This window comes from Homarus americanus, unplaced genomic scaffold (genome assembly GCF_018991925.1).
Source record: "Homarus americanus isolate GMGI-L3 unplaced genomic scaffold, GMGI_Hamer_2.0 scaffold23458, whole genome shotgun sequence".
In the NCBI taxonomy this organism is placed as follows: Eukaryota; Metazoa; Arthropoda; class Malacostraca; order Decapoda; family Nephropidae; genus Homarus; species Homarus americanus.
The window spans coordinates 112,527-133,838 of record NW_024726569.1 but is presented as its reverse complement, the minus strand read 5'-3'; the positions used below and the strand labels follow the sequence as shown (position 1 = coordinate 133,838).

Below are 21,312 nucleotides of genomic sequence, written 5' to 3'. Positions count from 1 at the left end.
TGGGCTGGGTAGGTGAGACAGGTGGGGGTCACACGAGATCACAGGAGGTGGCGACAGCACGTCAAAGATCTAACGCGAGGGCTGGGCCCCTGACGAGCTCATGATTGGTAACACTTGCCTACCTTGGCGGTGACCTGATCCTACCCACCGCCCTAATGAAACCAGGTGGAGGCTGGGAGGTCAAAGAAACAGATAGCAATGAGAAAATTAATGATACCGTAATTTACAATTCAGAATGGAAGAATGCAGCTAAATATGTAGTTTGAGTCTCAGTATGGGAGATGTGTTATACTTAAGTTCAGTTTTTATCTATTGTGTTTATTGTTGCGTACAAATAGATAATTGGTAGACTGATAGATAACGCGGTACAGCAGCTGGGAGGAGGACTGGTACAAGGTCTGCGGCTCACACGTACCTGTTCATGAGATCATTCTACTTTGACACTTTTCACAATGATCCTTAATGAGTTAGCGGCCGAGTGGGAGGTACAGGTAATGTCTTGGAGGCCATGTGAAGGGCGGAGGTCAGGTCACGTAAGGTGTGACCAGGTAAGACAGATTGACCTCGCCTCTAGAGGACCGGGTCGCAGCCAAGGGTCAAAGGTTATCAGGTTTCATTTGAGGGGTGACTTAGCGGGTGAATAAACCGGTCATTCAAGAAGTATTTAACTACGGTTTAAAGGTTTCACGAGTGAGTTTTTGGAGACATTATCTTGACCATTAGTGATTTTCGCCTCCTACTGGATTACTCGAGGCTTGTGAGTCCCTAAACTAGTGTGTCTTTCCATATACATCCTTTTCTGCACAATAGAATGATGTTTTGGTTGGGTTTTTTTCGCATAAAAAATCTACGAGGAAAGTTAACACAAGAAAGTACATGAATTACTATCAGTTTGTTATGTGGTTCCTCATTACCTCTACATTTTTACTCTTCATTCGATTCTTTCCCCCAGTGTGTATGAATGTATGATCCATCAATATGTATTGCTGTAGGACCCATATGACTGTAGGACCCCTTCGGTGTGTATGACTGTAGGACCCACCATTGATCGCTCCACATTCTTCCCTTCACCTCAAATCCTCCGCCGTCCTTGCCAATCCCGTCTACCAATGTCGTGTTGTGACAGACGGAGATTAGAAGAGACTTTGGGGGATTCACACCCATAACTCGATGGCGATTCGGGCAGACAAGATTAGCAGAGATTAGAGGCTACTTAACTCCACTACACATACCAGGAGTCGTGACCGTCTCAATACCTCAACACTCCAATGCTCCCACGTCTAGGTCCTGCACCATAAAAAAAACCCACTCCAGTATGAGCAAATCACAGCGCCAGGCATTCACTCACCTCACAACGACTGGCTATTTGTAGTCTCCTTCTGTGTGCAGTGACGCTCTTTACGGTACAAATATAACTCTGCCGACCGCTCAGCAGTACGAGGAATGGCCTTAAAACCATTGATTATTGTACAGGGTAGGCAGCTAACTTGATAGCCAGATCTTAACCACCTACATTACAGTATCAGTTTAGCGCGTCAGTACAGTAGCAAGTCCACCAGCACCCTTTTGACCACTCATCTTCTTCCTCCATTTTCTCTGCGAAGAAAGCATCCAATCTCCTCGGCGCCTCTGCTGTTCTTTTCTCACCTCGTCAATGACACCATGACGAAAGTTACATCAGGTGAACATTCAATCTCCTTCTGGTAGCATTAACATTAACCTTCTCTTAAAAAAAATGGAGCTCCAGTCCTCCTAGCTTTAACACCCCAGCGCCTTGACATCTTGAAGACTTGCCATATATGCGTGAGGGGATCAGATAGAAACTGTGGACTTGTGGTGAATAGATGGTGTGAAAGTCAACAGAGTATGGAGGGTCTGACCGCTAGCTCCTCTGAGACATCACGAGGCTACTTAATGTTTTAGTCAAGAGTGTGTGAAATACTTATAGTATAGTGGGGTCTAGGGGTGGAGCTTGCCGGTGAAATGACTCATGATGAACTTTTAATATATCGATTCAAACTAAAAAAAAATAATAAGTGATTGTGTTAAGAAGATACAAAAATTCAAAAGATGGTGAGGTTGTGTATGATAAATGAGGTTGTGTTTTGATGTGTAAAATCTCCTTCGCTGTGGGCAGACAATGTAGAAAAGAGGTTCTGTCGCCTTAATTGGGAGATTTAAGTCGTAAACGTGTGTCTGAGGCGAGGAGGAGGAGGCGGCAAACCCCATCTAGCTACCATTAAGACTGACGCACAGCTGGTTGGCGTAGACACCACACGTCACCCACAACACCTCATTGATCGACTGACTCGTTCGTTCATTGTCGGATTGTAAATTACGAAAATAAAATACATTCTGACACTGAAAAGAAGCACGAATAAATACACTTATACACTCGTACACACTTCCATACACGTAAACATAAACTTTGAAACAAAATAACACAATCAAACGTATACACAATCTCATCATACACACACATACACAAACACGTCCACATGTGACCTCCAAGACGATAAACATTAACTTTCCATCAGTGTTACTTACTTTGTTATTTATACCCTGGGAGCGCTTCTTTGTCTCACGATTTGTATCTGAAATCTCAAAACTGTAGAGTCTCAAGACCACGTAAGAGTCCCCGATAAAGTCATCAAAAAATATTATTCATACGTATTAAAATGTTTCTTGGGGTAATGAGCTACTGAGAAGAGTGAGAAAAAAATAAATTACCACACAGACTAAACTCGAAGCGTTTATGAGTAAGTGAAAGTTTAGTATTTTCAGGCGCAAAGAAAATCCTCTGCTCAACTTTCAACCTGATTCCCCCAGGGTACGAACATTGATACAGACAGACAGACAGTTGACCCAAGGCACAGACAGTCCCGTAGCATCAGGACTGCGACAAACAGGGAGGAGGACCTGAGGGAAGGACGATTGGGCAGTAAATCTGTATAATTGTCCACTTTATGAGCGAATTGCCTCGTTCATGATACCTGGCTGGCTGACTGCTTGGTTGGCTCTGTCTCCAGGTAATTGGTTTGTTTTTAGTTAGTGAAGAAGAAAAGCCGTGATTGGATTATCAAGATCTTGGGGTATATACTCTAGTCACCTACTTGAGCATTTCTGATGATATCCTTCTGTTTCTCATGAGCTGTGATGGATATAGTTGGATATTTGATGTGATGTTTGTGATACTTAGCTCCTGGTTGGTCTATTGTTAATTAGTGATGTAGAGAAACCGAGACTGGATTATCAAACAGGGGAGGATCTTGAGTATTGGAGTCACCTCACTGAAAACCCTTTAGCCAAGTCCTCTCGAGCTCCTATAGTAAACATGTCAGATTTTTATGTCATTTATCATACTTTTTTCCTTGCTGGCTCCTCCTCCTCCTCCTCCTTCACATTGGTAATTAATTTGTTATTTAGTAGAGAAGAGAAGTTGTGTTTGGTTATTGAGCGAGTAAAGGATCTGAGATACTGGAGTCATCATCCTGAGCACGTGTGAGAACAACATTTTCTATACATCCTCTTGAGCTGTCGAATTTTCTCACGGAATGATTTGTTTGGATCATCTCAGTTCAATATATGTGTGTGTGTGTGTGTGTGTGTGTGTGTGTGTGTGTGTGTGTGTGTGTGTGTGTGTGTGTTATAATAATATACACACGTAGTACAAGTTATAAACAGCATCACCTGTCGTCTAGCAGTAGAGGCAGTGAACTATAAGCGTCACTCAGCGGAGCATGAACGAGTGTTAGGTGAGATACAGATCTACAGAGGGAGGGAGGAACTTGGGAGAACATATAGGGGGCCGTCGCTCCCCCACTCACCAGACTTCTCTCCTTGCCCACTGGCCCTACCCCCTGCCCCAGGTGTCCACGGGTCCCTCATAAAGGTTACCTACCGTTGCTGAAAACTACACAATGAGGCGAAAATGTGCGAAAATGTAGGTGAGTGGTGTTGTAAATCTGTGTGCTTGGAGAGACTCTATAGCCCACCCCCGCGAGGGATGGTAATGTACAGTACTCTCTCTTTTATTTTTTATTTACCTTCAGTCCAACCAATTTCTTTGGGGTCTCAATCCAACAGAGTCCTGACGTTATCATACCATTAGGTTCAGCTTACGTCAATATAGGTTTAAAGTTTGTCCTCCATAGAATATAAACATTCTTCTATCATCAACACCAAACTTTGGTCCATCTCTCGACCAGCCAGCGGGACCAGCCAACAATGGACCCACCTCTATTGTTTACATTTCATCGCTGTGCTTCTAAATCACAACTTATCGTCTCCTTCATCACCCTGGCTGTAGGCACACACACACTTTCCAGAGTTGTCAAATTAGCAGTGAGTTGGGGGCGGCAAGTGCGGTGCTCCCGGCCAAGGATTATCTCGTGTTTACTCTATATATATCGCGTGTTTACATGTAGATCAGCTGATAACCGCCTCGCTACCATCCTCTTGCTTTCTCTGTGATGGACCAAGAGTTATACCCTCCTCACTTACAGTCTTCTTAAACCTTTTACAACCGACTGAATATATATCGGGAATTCTCAGATCAACTTTATATGGCTTGATGAAAGTTAAAAAAGGTAAATGTCTCGTGATAGAGTATACGTTTGGGCGCTTTTATTCATTCAGTTGGTATATTATCAGAGGGTTCGTGTTACTCCTGGAGAACAATGACCAGGAGACGTGGTGAGGGAACACAACAGGTCCTGGGGCGGAGGTTCACCAGCTCTCCACACCTCTGCGGGACTCCAGACACTTCCTCGAGCTATCGCCGTGTAAGAGGATTTGAACATATATTTTCTCTGTATCTTTGGCCCAGAAGCCGATTTTAAGACCGAGTACACCACCCCCGTAACTATACGTGCAGCACAGGGATTTCAACACCTGTTTATCCTGTAAGATATGTCAAGGTGGATTGTAACTTTACCTGTCTACTATCTCCCGTAACCACAAGAAGTAAATCCACAAGAAAATTTTAATTCTGGCATATTTTATCTTCCTGCTGCTGATATTTACAACGTGTAAACCTCACGGGGACTCGCTAATCCCCGGAAGATACGTGGACCCGGAACCTTAACTTCTATACCTATCTAACTTACCCCTCAGCTAACGTAACCTGACCTAACTTACCCCTCACCTAACTTAACTTAACCTAACTTACCCCTCACTTAACCTAACTAAACTTACCCTTCTGCTAACTTATCTTAACTTATCCTTCAGCTAACTTATCTTAACCTAACTTACCCTTCAGCTAACCTAACTTAACTTACCCCTCAGCTAACCTAACATAACTTACCCTTCAGCTAACTTAACCCAACTTACCCCTTAACTAACCTAACCTCACTATGTTTTATTTCGAGTCCTGGGATTAAAATAATTTATACCTGTAGGACGTTTAAAGACGGAACTAATAAACACTCTTACTGAAGCATCTGTAAATTTCTGGTGAACTGAGAAAACTGTTTGATGATACGACAAATAGCTTGTTGATATTCTTGTTAATAGTATTGTTGTCATTATGTGTTGATGGTGTAGTCGCAGTAGTGGTTAACGATGTCATCTAACAAGGGTAGTAGTTTAGTGACTACACCATTTGCCTCTGTCTACCCAGCAGTAATTAGGAACCTGGACTTCAGTTTGAGATACCCCTCAGTTTCATCTTTACTTTCAGTTATATTTCAGCTGTAGCTTCATCCTTAGCTTCAGATTCATCCTCAGATTCACGTTCATCCTCAGATTCAGTCTTACCATATGTGTCGTGACGCAGCCAGCAAGTATAGTGTGTTTACGATACCAAGCGAGGGTCATAGACTGTTTTACGGCGATAAGATGAACCAATAATCCTTGTGTGTCTTCCTGGAGTGATTGACGGAGTTTAATTCACGATGTTGACCGCTGGTGGGCGAAACGTGAAAATTATAATACTTTCACATTTTACTTAATATTCAATGATCGCGTTCACTCTCCATACATAGATTCGTTTCATGGAGTCGTTTTTTGTTTACAATTATCTTTCTTTTAAATTTCCGGATTACCTGAAGAATCACCACTCAAGTTTATTTCAACTAAAGATTACCCACCTTAACGCTCTTTAGGGAGATGGAGGTAGGTTAGGTTAGTTTAGGTTAGTGTTAGGTTGGGCCGTCAAAAACATTCCTTCCTTCAGCTGCTTCGTTGATTCAACCTCACGTGATTCGGACTCACACTGTGGCTGGTTGGTAGAAGGGACTTGTGTGCATAATAATACGTCTCAGTCTGGATGACTGTATACAGGCATGAAAACCCTACCTCCAGAAAGATCTAACATCACTAGAAAAGGTGCAACTAAAATGATTCCGGTACTATGTCATCTCGATTATCCAAGTAGACTGAGGGCCTTAGTACTAACAACCATTCAGACAAGGCACAATAGGGCAGATCTCATTGAAACATTCAAAATCCTGAAAGGGATGGAAAACGCGAACCCGGGACATTATTTTGTGATGTCACGCACCACCAACACGAGAGGACATAACTACAAGCTCGCCAAGTTATGCAGAACGAATATAAGGAAATATTTTTTTCACACAGAGGCTGGTAGACCTATGTAACGGGCTACTAGCCCAAGCTGTGAAATCAAGAACAGTATTGGGCTTCAAAATAGCCCTTGACAGGTTATCAAGAACAGTGTCCTCCTTCCCTCGGCATGGCCATCTTTAGTGGGTGGCCAATAGTTAAAGGTAAATAAGGTAATACTTAACTACATCATCATCATTATAATGGCTGAAGATATATTCGAAATATTTGGTTCACTTCTCTATCGAGCACCGCCTCACTTCCCTATAGTTAATCCTTTCGCTGCGTTTCCCGCACTTTATGATAACTTCCCCCAGCCAAAGTGTTAAAACCTATCTCGATTAATCCACCTAACAGCTAGTCTTTCTGTGGATGTTTTCTTATCCCCTGGGATCACGTCGAGGATCATCTTGGTCAAGTTTGAATCTGTTCATCACGCAGTGTAACTTGTCTCTTATCATCTCCTCATAAGTTATAATGACGTTTTCTAATTTGAGATCTTAACGAATTGTGTCATTGTCTACCTCTAGTTTCCGTGCGTTTATAACATTCACCTGTCATGATTCTTGGGCTGTTTTGGAGTAACTGACTGAAGCATCTTAGCATCTTCAACACTATTTTACGTACAATGATTAAACACCAGGCCTCTCCTTTAATACAGTTTTTTTACCAACACACTCCAATGACTTTTAATTCGTCCTTTTTATTATTATTTTCTGATGTTCAGGTGTTAACTACAGGTGCTCTTAACTTGTACTGTATATAACGTGACTGCCTCTTAATGTGACTTGTTAGTCTCACTATGCTGATAACTGAATTTTGTTAGATATTGATGTTCGTTAAATTTACGTTGTGTGTGTGTGGGGGGTGTTATAAATCACCTTTTGTCTATAACTTTTTATTAGTGAATGAAGCCTCCTCCATGTATGTGTGTATACCATGTATTATTATACCGTATATACATGGTATACACACACGGTCTGTAAACAAAAACATCTCCATTACGTCACGACCACCAACAGTGCCAGCGTGTAGCCAGCGACTCAGCTATCATCATCCCCACAGTGTCTGCCCCTCAGCCAAGCCGACGGCTTATTTTAACCCCCGGCTGACCCTCCCCCAGGTTAAAATCTGTAATTATTCCGCTAAACACGCCCGGCTTGGCTACTTATAACCCACTCTCTGGCGCTCCCTGCTGATTTATCGCCAGATAACGCCGAGCTGTTTTCCAGGCCTCCTCTTCTCCATTACACTGTTGGTAAACAAGAAGGCAATAAAGGTCTTAATGAATCCATCAGCTCAGATCTGTTATCCGAGGATGGACGGCCGCTCCTCCCGCCACCCAATACACCTTCCAGCTTGTGCCTTCCATTTTTTTTTTTTTTTAGTTTGGGGAAGAATAGAGACGTCAAAATACGACTATTTTATGCACTCGGGAAGACTCATGCAGAGGGAAGAGTGACCTATGGGTGACCAGGGTAGTGTAGTGCCGACTTTGTTATTTCGACCTCTCACCTTGTTCCTTTTTACCAGAGTTACATCAGACTATTACGGGAATTACCCAGGTGTATGACTGCTTGCACAGGTGTATGACCACTCGCACAGGTGTATGACCACTCGCACAGCTGTATGACTGCTTGCACAGGTGTATGACCACTCGCATAAGTGTATGACCACTTGCACAGGTGTGTGACCACTCATACAGGCGTATGATCACACATAAATATATAAACAATATAGTCGGTACCCAAGTCTGTCCTGAAAATTTATATTCTAATTTGTGTTGTTTGAGTATAGAAGTGATACTCGACTACTGGAAGGTGTTGCTGCCGTTGTGACAAGTGCCTGACGAGAGCAACAGGCCTGACGTGTGGTGTTGTGTGTGAACAGCGATGCTCATTAATTCTTTAAAGATGAAAATATGCAGAAGTTTAGCCAAATTATTATTACCTTCCGTCATCTTCATCAAGTACACATATTTTTCTTCATGATTAATTAATTTCCTATTTTTCCTATTATTGTTTTCTATTAGATGTACATTTAATATATTTTTAACAATGATTTATTTTAATTAGTTGTTCTTCATATTAAGTAATCCCATATTATTTTCATAACTTATTGCGTATTCGTCCTCCCTCCTATCAGCGAGGGTGGCGGAGTGACGCGCTTTTTGCTATCCCATTGGGTATCAGGGCACAGCATCTGGTGCCCCCCGGGGTCTACTGCCTCCCTTTACCTGCTGGGGGAGTTGGTGGTGATGGCTGGGGGGGGGGGATGTGGTGGAGAGGGGTGGTTGTGTGATGGTGCAAGGGGGATGGTGGTGTGGTGGTGAGGGATGGTGGTGTGGTGGTGCAAATGGATGGTGGTGTGGTGGTTGTAAGGGATGGTGGTGTGGTGGTTGTAAGGGATGGTGGTGTGGTGGTGCAAATGGATGGTGGTGTGGTGGTGGTAGGGGTTGGTGGTGATGGATGGAGAGTAATGGTGGTGTGGTGGAGACGAGTGTTTGATGATGATGATGAGGAATGGTGTTGTGGATGAATGTTTATTATTATTATTATTATTATTATTATTATTATTATTATTATTATTATTATTATTATTATTATTATTATTATTAAGCCTTGTATACTAGGAAAAAAAATACTATCCATGAGCTATAAACAAAGGCTACCATATCTGATTTTGTTTCTCAATCTACGCTTCAAATCATATGTACATTATCATAAGAAAGAAAGCGAATATAACTTTTTTCTCTACTTGTAAACAAAAACTCGGAACGGGATAAAATAAATATTGGGTTTAATCATCGTTCAGATATCAGAATAACTACAAATATGTTAATTTTCTCGTAATCTGGACGATAATTGGGGTGATGAACAGATTGGACTTATGTTTAATAGGGTATCAGGATGGAATTTTGGGCCCAGATATCCAGCATGATAGTACACCGTGTTTGCCTAAATGGCGTTGAGCTGCTGGTGGTGTTATCCTGTAGGGAGCGGTGGTGTTCATACGTCACCAACTTGTAAACCTGTGTTATGAGATAGCTTGAATGTCTTGTTGTGTGTGTGTTTTCATGTATCTTGTTCTGGTTATCGCTGATGTAAGTTATTATTGTTGTTCTTGTTGTTGTTGTTACTGTACGTAGAGGGCAGGAAAACCTTCGCCTGGCGTAGGACTCAGAGGTTTTGCCCATCAATGCATAGTAAGAATGCCTGTACAGACGATGATAAAACAGTACTGGCCATACACAGCTCTGGCACACTCGACCCCGCTCCTTGGCGAGGAAGAACGCTCTACTCTCTGCTCCCGAGGACACCATGATCAACTGGAACCAAGTGAAGGTGTACCCTCTAACCTCTACACTCCCTGGAAAGCTAAACCTCCTCGCCCTGAAGAGGTTTTCACCTCCGAAGGGATAGAGGAGGTTTCTAGGGATGTCTGCTGGCCGAGTGGTGTGGACTTGTGGTCACCTTCTCGGACTGGGGACGACGTAGTAGTAAATGTGGTAGTGTAGGCGTAGCGGGGACAGCAGCAGCGATAGTAGTAGTAGTAGTAGCAGCAGGAGCAGTAGTAAACAGCAGAAGTACTCTAGTGGTGGTGGTGGTGTTAGTGGGTGAGGTTGAGTGAAGGAGGTCTTGAGGGTGGTGCCTGAAGGCGTCATAAAGCGTTATCTTGGCCTCGTGTCCGCTAATGGTGGCCGCTACTGTGGACTCCGGGCGGGGGAGGACCTGACCACCTCGCATATCGCGCCTTGTAATGGATACTTAAGGAATATTACCCGCCACCTACACGATCCCACTCCAGGGGGGTATAGTGAGGTGACCTGAGCCAGCCAGCGGCCACCACCTCCACCTCATGCTCCTCGTCTCCACTGGCCTCCCTCTTCGTTTGTGAATTATCCCTTTTTTATAATTGTCTTCGTATTTAGTGGTTCATTTATATATTTCTTTATTTTCTTTCCCATTTTCTTCGTTATTTTTGTCTTCAACTTCTCCCTTTCTTCGTCCATTCAGTTACATAAAGACTAATATGTGTGACCTCTTCTGTAGCTTCACATTGTTAGTATTTATAGGTCGAGGTGAGTAAATAATCAGCACTGACTAAACTTTATTCCCCCTTGTGGTTAACATTCACCTTAAACACATCAATGGAGGGGCCGCTATATCGTTTTAAGAGACCTCTCTCTCTCTCTCTTCTCTTGTCTTCTCTCCCTACCCGCTGAGGGAGGGAGGGAGGGCGGAGACACTCCCTCATCACCCGTCTCTGACCTCCTCACCACCTATTTGTCTTGTCTCTCTCGTCATTAGTAAAGAGATTATGTGCCGAGTCGATCATGGTAATGACCTTCCTCGTTAATCAAAAGACGATGGCGGCTTCCCTTGTCACCTGCTGATTATCATAAGGTGTTGTGGCGCTTTTACCTGTTGTTGATGATGAGTGTTCTGAATGAAGTCTCGTTTATTTATGTATTTATTTATTTTGCAAAGGAAGATTTGGTGGCCTTTTATTCTTGGTTGGTTGGGTGGGTGGGTAGGTAATTGATTGGATGGTTGGTTGTTTGGTTGGTTGGGTGGGTAGGTGGGTGGGTGGGTGATTGGTTGGTTGGTTGGTTGGGTGGGTAGGTAATTGATTGGATGGTTGGTTGTTTTGTTGATTGGGTTGGTGGGTGGGTGGGTGGGTGATTGATTGGTTGGTTGATTGGTTGATTGATTGATTGGTTAGTTGGTTGGTTCATTCAGTGTCCACACATTCTTCTGGCCCTTTTGTGATATAGAAACCGGGCATCAGCACCATCAGCACCATCAGCAGCAGGCAACGTCACGTGGTAGCCGCCCCTGACAGGTGCTCATGACAGCTGACACCCAGATATTGTCCACAAATGACCTGTCAGGCTATGATGACTCTGTTGCTGCGGCGGTAGGTCAGGTCAAAGGTCAGGGGCGGCATACACTGGTAATTTAGGGTTGTGGCCGGTGAGCAATATGTGGAACTGTGGCGGGCGGGCTGACTGGCTGGCTGACTGGCTGACTGACTGACTGGATCCTCCTGACTTAATGTAGAGGGAGAAACGCCTCACCCCAGCCAGCCTCCCTTCACCCGTGGGACGAACTATAATGTTGTAAGTCTTAATGAAGTATAATACTCAATTTACCTAATGAGTTCACAAGCTCGGAGTAATAAATAAATATATTGTGGGTAAGAAAGTTTATATTTCAGGTGTCTCTTTGGAACTTCTTGTTAAAAACAAATTAGTGTAAATCTTAATAGTGCGAGCATACTACTACTACTACTACTACTACTACTACTACTACTACTACTACTACTAATAATAATAATAATAATAATAATAATAATAATAATAATAATAATAATAATTAACGGCGTATTGAAAGAGCATGGCAGCCGGGAGGCTGAAAATATAAAGTTACAAAATTTGGGAAAGGGTCTCTTGATTTACAAATAATATACAAGTAACATAAGTGATACAAATATGATATCTAATATATTATAGAACTAGGCGTCTGTCTGTCTGTCTGTGTGTCTGTCTGTGTGTCTGTTCTGGGCACCCGAAACGGCACAAACGTTTTTCATCAAACTTGGTGGAAGAATCGCAAAAAAATCGTAAAGTGGAACAAATCTGGTCCCATGTCGATGGTTTCTTTAGGAAGGCATTAATTAATTTTTTTATTTACTATGGAAAACGATGCAAGTCTACGGACTTGGCCCACCCTAATTACCCATGCAAGTCTACGGACTTGGCGCACCCTCATTCGCTGTACACTGTCACGAGCGTTCAAACTTTCACAAGGGCACGAAGGGCCCACGATCACTTGTATAATAACTGGGTGGGGAGAAGCTCAAACTACAGGGCATTTCAACATAGTGTGTGTGTGTGTGTGTGTGTGTGTGCGCGCGCGAGCGTTTTAGTTAATCCACTCAGAATCTGTTCGAACGTTGATATCGTATACCTAAATTTTTTTGTAATTACTTATCAGAAATCCAGGCAGACTGAATAATCATAGATTAATTACAATGTTACATAGATTATACTTATCATGCTTCGATTAAACACATCAGTCATTACTAGATAACCCCTCTGGCAACACACAGGGAGAGGGGGTGAAGATGATGATGAGATGAGTATTCACAAGTCATCTGCCAGGTAGGAGGGATGACAATTACCTGCCAGCTGTCTCCTACCTGTGGTCACTGTCATCAGCTTCACCTGCATGCCCTCAGTGATACCAAGTGTGTATTGTAAGGGTGGTATCATCTAGAGAGAGAGAGAGAGAGAGAGAGAGAGAGAGAGATAGAGAGAGAGAGAGAGAGAGAGAGAGAGAGAGAGAGAGAGATCCCTCATCACAATACTAATTCTCTAACCTCCCTCCCCCACGTCCTAGCTGAGCACTCCTCACCCCGCCCACACTGAATGACCGCCCACCCCACACAAATCACTGTCTACTCCGCCCTCACTGATGGCCGCCCACTCTCATAAGAAACAACCCGTATATATTATTTTACTATTAATTCACGACTTAATAACCCCTTACTCAGAGCAGGGCAAAGGTCATGTGGCTGACCTCAAATGACACAGTATTGTTCTCAACCACTTGTCTTATAATTAGAACTGACGTGACAGTAACTTTTGGTAACTGTCACATGTCGAGAACAAAAGTAGTTAGTTACAAAACGATTAAGATACCGTTAATATTTTTTTTCTTTCATTCTTAGGTTTGGTTAGGTTAGGTTAATTCAAATTAGGTTAGGATAGGTTAGGTATTTACTTCTTGTTTTTTAAGTTTTATCCATGTTCAATATATTACTGCTTGCATTGTGTTTTTGTCCATTTATTAATATATCTTTTAGTTCGTATATTTTTCTTCTATTTAAAGGGAAGAATTAAGTGTAGACGGGAAGGGAAATGCGACGTGGGTATATGGACTAGGGAGGCGAGGCATGGGCAAGGGAGATAAGGTATGGATAAGGAGACGAATCATGGGCAGAGAGAGAGAGAGAGAGAGAGAGAGCTGTAATAAATAAATAAATAAATAAATAGAGGGAGATTAAAAATGGGTAGGATGAGGGAAAGTGAAAAGGAGTAAAAGGGGCAGGGTAAGGAAGGTTAGAAAAGGATCAATAAAGGAGAGAAGGAAAGAGGATGAGTGAGAGGAAGAGAACTTCGGGGTATAAGGTATTGGGGATAGGGTGAGAGAGGGAGGGTGGGAGGGAGGTGGTGTAGGAGAGAGAGAGAGGTACAAATAGTGAAGATGAAATGAAAGAGAGAGAGAGAAGGAGGATGAGAGAAAGAGAGAGAGAGAATCATCAACAGACACATGTCCACGTCGTCACAACAGTCGTGAGTTTAAAAGGTTCCGGACAAGATAACATCGTGAGGACTGGGTGGGGTGGGGTGGGATGGGGTGAGGCGGTGAGGGGAGGTGATGCAGGGAGACTCACAGGAAATGGCGCCGGTCTCTCCCTTCTGGGTTTTAGAGAGGAACCCCCCAAAATCTACCCATGTTGTGGTTATTTATCGTGGAGAGTCGTGAGAGGGGTGAAAAGGGGTGATGGAAGGTCGTGAGGGGGTGAAAGGGGTGATGGGAGGTCGTGAGAGGGGTTAGAGAGGTGGTAGGGGTTCTGATTCGAAGTAGAAAGTCGTGAGAGGGATGGAATGGTTATAGTGGAGAGTCGTAAGGCGGTAGCTACTGTTGGTGTTAGTAATGTTGGTGGTGATAGAAGTGATAGTAGTGATCTTAATGGATTTAATGGTGGTAATGGTGCAGGCAAAGTTTGTCCTGATGGTGGTAGCGGTGGTTATGTTAGTGGTAGTGACGTTGGCTGTGGTAGTGGCGATGACCGTAATAATTGTGGTGGTTGATGGTGGTAGTTGGTGTGTTGGTATTGGTAGTTGTGGTGGTGATGAATGTTTTAATAGTGGTAGTGGTATTGATGCTGGTTGTGGTAATGGCTGGTGGTGATTGATGTGTCGATGGTGGTAATTGTGTGTATGTGGTGATGTATGCGTCAATGGTGGTAGTGACGGTAATGGTGGTGATGGAAGTGTCGAAAGTGGTAGTGATGATAATGGTGGTGTTATTTGTGCCGATGGTGGTAGTAGCACTCCTCTAAACTTAGGTTGGTTGTGTAACATGACTCAGAGAAGCAATACATCACCCTTAATGGAAAGTATCACTGAGGCAGATAGGTGTGACACAAGGCAGGTGTAGTATAGCGACTGCTGAGGTCAACTGCATCTGACTCAACACACGTCTCTGTCCTCGCCTTTGACCTAATTAATATAGCTTCCGTGACGTAATTAATATAGCTTCCGTGACGTAATTAATATAGCTTACGTGACGTAATATAGCCTCTCCTGTGACGTAATCAATATAGCCCCTCTCGTGACGTAATTACTATAGCCCCTCCCGTGGCGTAATTAATATAGCCTCTCCCGTGATGTAATTAATATAGACTCTCATGTGACGTAATTAATATAGCCTCCTGTGCCGTGATTAATATAGCCTCTCCCGTGACGTAATTAAATATAGCCTCTCCTGTGATGTGATTAATATAGTCTCCTGTGACGTAATTATAATAGCCTCTCCCGTGATGTAATTAATATAGCCTCTCCCGTGACGTAATTACACCTAACTCTCTTTACCCAGGCAATAAGAGCAGGACAGTTCTTCTACCACACTTGGGTGGGTAACTAATGCCAACATGCAGTTAATGCTCGTCAAATACTCTTGGTACTAACTTGGCAACTGGGTCTGGGTGTTGTTGGAGCCTCAACCAGCTGTGGGTGTATAGATAACGGGGACAATTAGGATTATCATCTAATAAGTCCTCTTAGGGATATCATCACCCTAGCTTATTTCGCCTAAAGATTAAACACCCTATCGTTAACCTTACCTAACCATAAGCTCCTCCATGTATACTCACACCTCTTATCACTCTACCAAGAATCTTCTCTCTTCTTCCGTATTATTTCTCTTTTCTCCAATCTCCCTTATCTTACTTTTCTCTCCTATTTGCTTCCCTTATAGCTCTCAATTCTATAACTCTTTCACGACCCTTTATTTCCCAACCTCACTTCTTTTATCACTTTTTTCCTCAATCTCTCTTCCTTTATCACTTTTTTCCTTGCCTCTTTATCTCTTGCCTCCTTGTCCTATTCTCTTCTCTCGTGTCCTCTTTCTTCTCCTGCCTCCCTCAAAAAACTCCCAATAAGCCCCAAGAACTTACCACCCAGCAATATAAAACTCGACACAATCTCTCCGCTTAAGGGGGAAGACCATTTGATGAAATTACACCGTCGGATAACCATCAAGATCGATTTAGGCCAAATGGGTTGAAGGGAATTAGTCGCTATTCTGATGTAATTGAACCAAACTGGTGGAGCAATGGAAGCCCTGATAGCGTTGGGTGGCCGCGGCAAGAAGCTCTGGATCAAATCTGCCTTAATGAAGCGCTAATTGGTCCAGGGTTCTCTACGAGGCCTCGGCCCCACCAATAATGTTTACGTGCTGTTGACAATTGACTTACCGCTATGATCCGTTTTCTTGTTCTTCGTCGACTACTCCGTCTCATCTTGCGGGATAATACTGTTCGAAAACAACCATGGTCGATTTTAAGGGCTTACGGGGATATACTGAGTGCAAGAAACTTTAAAGGGTAGGAAAAATATCTCATTATATCACAATCAATTCTGATCAAAGTAATTCAACAGAGCCATTAACTCCATTCACCAATAGAAACGTTAAACCTCTCTAGGGCGGAGCGTGAGGATGAGCGAGAAGCTGACTGGCTACTTGTGGCTCGTGGGAGGGTCTTGGCTCCGCCCAGTAGACTCCAGCCAATCAACGTACGGATGTTTGGTGACGGCCATTCGTGAGCATCAGAGCGCTGAAGCATCTTCATTCTTCATGATATAGCTGAAGCGTAAGCATTAGTGCCGTGAAATCGTGTCAGTTAGACAATATCCTCTTCAAAGTCGTCAGGAAGCCTTCAGCCGCTACGTGTTGCTGCTGTCTGTAACTCTGTGGCCTCCGAGAATGTACTAAGATTCTCGTCAACATTGGAATAAAAAGTGCAGGACGGTGTGATGCAGCCATTCCGTGTGTCACCGGAGATGTTGGACGGACTTGAAGACAAACTGCAGCTCTTAGGGGGCCACCGGGTGCCTGTGAGTCCCCCTTGTAGCCCACCCGCCCCCAGCATCACACCTCCGTCACCCACACCGTCACCAGCCATCCAGGACGAGAACAGCAACATCAAGAAGGACATACCTATAGGTAAGCAATTCTCCATGTATGAAACAATGTGCTGTGTTAATATCATTGTAGATGGTGAAAATAAATGCATCTGGAAGTGTTTCAAGTATGAGTCAGTTTCGTGTCAACAAGTCTGATATTTAATCTGACATTTTTCTTTTAGGAGCCACAACGCCGATTATTTCTGAACCACAACAAAAGATTCAACAGCCGGAAGCGTCGTCATGCTCCGGAGGACAGTCAGCGGCGGAGCTGCGGCGGTACAGGACAGCCTTCACCAGGGAGCAGATCGGTCGCCTGGAGAAGGATTTTTTGAGAGAGAACTACATCAGCCGCCCGCGACGCTGTGAATTGGCGCAGGAGCTGGGACTGCCTGAGGCCACCATTAAGGTGCAGTAATAGCTGTTGTCTGAAGAACTTGAGAAATACTAAAAATATTTTTAGACTATCATTTATCTATATTAGTTTGATTATTTTTATAATATTACATGTTGGAAAGTCAGTAACGAGTAGAAATATAGTAACACATACTGCTTGTAATGGTAGTGTGTGTAACCATTTACACACATTAAATATAACTTTAGAATATATAATTCAGTGTCCTTGTGTCCGTTTCGGCAGGTGTGGTTCCAGAACCGGCGGATGAAGGACAAACGTCAACGACTGGCACTGACTTGGCCTTACGCTGACCCTGCCCTCACGGCCTACCTGCTGCACGCCGCCGCTGCCTCGGGTGTCTACCCGCCCTACCTGTCGCCCTCCTTCACCCCTGTCTCCCCCTGGGCTGCCGCTGCCGCCCAATTCGGGGGTCCGCCGCCACCAGCGTATACCTCCTCGCAGTTACGGTTCACACCGTACCCTCGCCCGCACCCTGCGTCCATCCTCTCTCCGCCTTATGCTATGCCTTCCGACGTTCCCATCCCGCCAACGTCCGTCATGGCGCCCTCACCCGTAATGCCGCGCCCTAGCGGTCACCTGCCTTCCTGTCCCGCCCGCGACTCTCCCAAGTTGGGTGGTGATGGGTGTTTGTGTGGCCTCTTCTACCCCAGCCTGGCCCACTCCCTCACGCCCACCCTGCCTAGTCCACCTGCCCACCTACCCTCCACCGCCTCTGATTCTGTGCACTCTCCCGTTCCCGTCAACAACGACACAGCGGGTCGCTGCAGCCCCGTCAACAGGCCAGCGACGTCCCCACAGCGGAAGGCGCCGCCACGCTCACTGTTCAAGCCTTACCGGGATGATCTGGTATCATGAGGCTGCTCCGCCCTAGTCACCCTCACCTGTACAGTCTGTATCATATTTACTTGTATAAACTGTTGTAATAAACTTGTTAATGTATCAACTGTTTTGTACACCTGTGTCATCGCTGAACCTTTGATTAAACTCTTGATATTTACAGAAACGTTTTTATAATGGGCTATTGTGAAATATTTTGATGGGTAAAAAAATCCAAAACTATATATTTGTTTCTGGTCTGGAATACTGGTGAAATATTAGAATAACTCAGACACTATAACCAGAGTTGTCACAGCAGACATAATAGATAACATCAGTGAGCTGTTATTGTACACGATGATAGTGAATGACCTTATGTATGGTGCATCGTGAAATAAATGCATTTCCTGACCCAGACACACACAGTATTGCATAATTATGGCTTGGGAGTGAGTGAGCCTGTACGGTCGGCGTTGAGGGGAGGACAGTGCAGCTATAGGCTATGTTAGGTATTTTGCCGAGATGTTGCAGATCATTTCACACTGTATATACCATTACAGTACATATCAATAGTATTTTATAAGTCATGAGTAGAGTAAACACACTACTGTCGTAAATAGATATATTATTAACTCATTATATAACTCAGTATTATTTAGTAGTACTCTTTCTGTGACGATTACAATAATGAATATAATTAAAATTGTTTTTAGGCAAGTATGATTAATGGTAGTGGGAGAGGTATCAATATTTTAATTACTGTTGATACCACATACACACATGTGCTTCTTTAGGCATACATATAACTGTTGTAACGCTTCTCCTAATATAAATCATTACTTCAACATTGCGTTAAGTTTGGTCCTATTGTTCTTGTCCAGCCTCACCAAAGACAGAGGGACATGTAAACCACTACACATCAGAGAAAATTATCTCAGTTTTCCATGAACGATTCTTACTAAAAGGTCTTACAGTTTTTTAGTATTGTTATTAATCTTTTTCATTCTTTTTCTTTTATGATTTAATGTGATCTATATTATTATTACACTATTTATTACTCTAATACTAATACCATTTTTATCACTGTACCTTCATGACTGCCAATGTAACTGTGAACACAACTACACTAACATATGTATATCAAACAGAACAACGTTACCATGCAAGACGATAACTAGCCCCAAATGCAGCAACAACATTAATAATATTAATAATGTTCCAAACACATAACCATAGAAAAAACAAGACCTATTGTTGTACTAGAGAGGCCGGAGTATTAGAGTACACATTGTAGAGCCACTATAGCATAGGGTAGCAGAATACTCGCATAAATATCATATTTGTTGAAGCGCAGTAATGAGTAACCTGAGTTAAGTGTTATGTTCCCATACAACACACGAGAGTTTGCTTCACTTGGTTCAGATTCTTAAAGAGTCATATGATAGTATTTTAACTCATGATTTGGGACGAAAAGTGCATCCTGTATAGTGAAGGATGAATCTGACTGTAATTTGGACGTCATTTTGTCATAGTTATAGTGTGTCAGTCATGGGTGTTGAATTCCAGCTGCGTGATAAAGTGATGTATGGTCTGTTGAGAGTCGGGGTCATCTGTACTGAATTGTCGACACTTTTTTAATCACCATCTTTGTTTCGTAGTTAATATGAGGCAGTTAGTTGCTTCCTACATCTACAGTTAGAAGAAAAGTTTAACATAGAGTTCGTGTTAGCTCTTCCTTGTGTTGTAACTTAAGTCTAGTGAAAGAATTCTCACATCTACAGGTATATGGAAAAAAATCAACGTACGAGTTAAATGTATCCCCACAATTCCATCTTGGTGTTTAGCCCTTGAGAACATGACCCATTACTTCTCTGGGGTAAGGCTGAGGCTCTACAACCCGGAACTCACCCCCATGGTAATGGTGATGTTCCGGCCCGCCTGGGAACCGAACCCGCACACCGACACTCACTCACGCCTCATTCACCCGCGGCAAACACAATTTGAACGCTTTTTGTGCCCAGGTCCTGTAGGAGGGTGTTTGGGTACACCTTGACGGCGGGCTGGACGACCTTAAGGGTAGGGGGCACTTTTTTTTTAGCTGTGGGTATTTCCAAAGGTTTTTCTTCAGTAACTGTTGGTGAGGAGAAGCTATAAGGAACATGAGCAAGGAAGTGGAAGAATGGCTGTTGCTGTTGTATATAATTTTAATAATTTACATATATATGGAATAAAAACAAAATCGATTGATACTTATACAGTTAATACACCTTATAAAATAAATAGATACACAGTTAACACAACATACGCAATAGATAGACACTTACACAGCTAATACAACTACACATATCTGGCAGCAGCTGACCCCTGAGAGGGTATGAGTCACTCCCTCCAGCTGGTGTCAGGCACGTCACTTCTTGATCCTGTCAGGTATAATGTATATATTTACCTTTTACACACGTTAAGATAATATTAGGAACAATTAATTTTAACTTCGATTTTTTTTCCTGTTGAGAAATCTGTATGATCTTGTTAAATAATAATAATAATATAACAATAATAATAATATAATAATAATAATAATAATAATCCTTGGATGATTTGATATTGTAATTATATTTTCGCAGCAAAACTGGAAAGTGTTATTGATTTCAGCAAGCTAAGAGCATAATTATGTGTGTGTGTGTGAGAGAGAGAAAGAGAGATCCTAAGCTGCTTCTCTATCTTCTCTCCCTCACCATTATCATCTGTTTACCTATATTCGTTTATTCTTCTGTCTTTCTCTGTATCTTCAATTCTCTTCCTTTTCTTATTCTTAATTTTACTTTCTTTCTTCTCTTTCTCAATACACACAATCGTCTTCTTTTGGAACAAGAGAGAACTAACGACGGAACACAACAAACTCTTGGTAGATGGTCCCCCCACCCTCCACCCTGTCGACTACGGCAACATCCACACCTTGAGGCAATGATAATAAACTACCTTACTAACTGCCCTACCTGTTTCCCCATCATCTGACAAATACACACCACCTTGTTTAAAGTCCTCCTCGACCTATGCCTTAAGGGGACACCAAGGATTCCGGGATCTATATTGTCAGAGATTCTTAAGCTGTTATTATCCAAAAGAACCAAATATAAGGGATTTTGTTTATGGTAGTACAGGTGTAAGTTTGATGCCGTTTTAAACCATATTGTTGCGTCAGAGTTAAGTTGCATCTGTTAGGGGAAAATCGGAATAAGAAAATCTTAACTTAGGG

General features: G+C 42.9%; 2 protein-coding genes across 2 annotated transcripts in view; one reads left to right on the top strand and one right to left on the bottom strand.

The window, feature by feature from the left end:
• Positions 1–16,488, bottom strand: part of LOC121865647 (segmentation protein even-skipped-like) — a 65,470-nt gene extending 48,982 nt beyond the window's left edge. The window contains exon 1 of the mRNA XM_042365174.1: positions 16,317–16,488. Coding sequence (XP_042221108.1) covers positions 16,317–16,488 — 172 coding nt within the window. The remainder of the gene's footprint in view (positions 1–16,316) is intronic.
• A 15-nt stretch (positions 16,489–16,503) lies between these two features.
• LOC121865650 (homeobox even-skipped homolog protein 1-like) lies at positions 16,504–18,127 on the top strand. The gene is made up of 3 exons (XM_042365177.1): positions 16,504–16,862; positions 17,005–17,231; positions 17,463–18,127. Exons 1-3 carry the CDS (start codon positions 16,673–16,675, stop codon positions 18,093–18,095), a joined length of 1,050 nt encoding a protein of 349 aa, XP_042221111.1. The 5' UTR covers positions 16,504–16,672; the 3' UTR covers positions 18,096–18,127.
• The last annotated feature ends 3,185 nt before the right edge of the window (positions 18,128–21,312 follow it).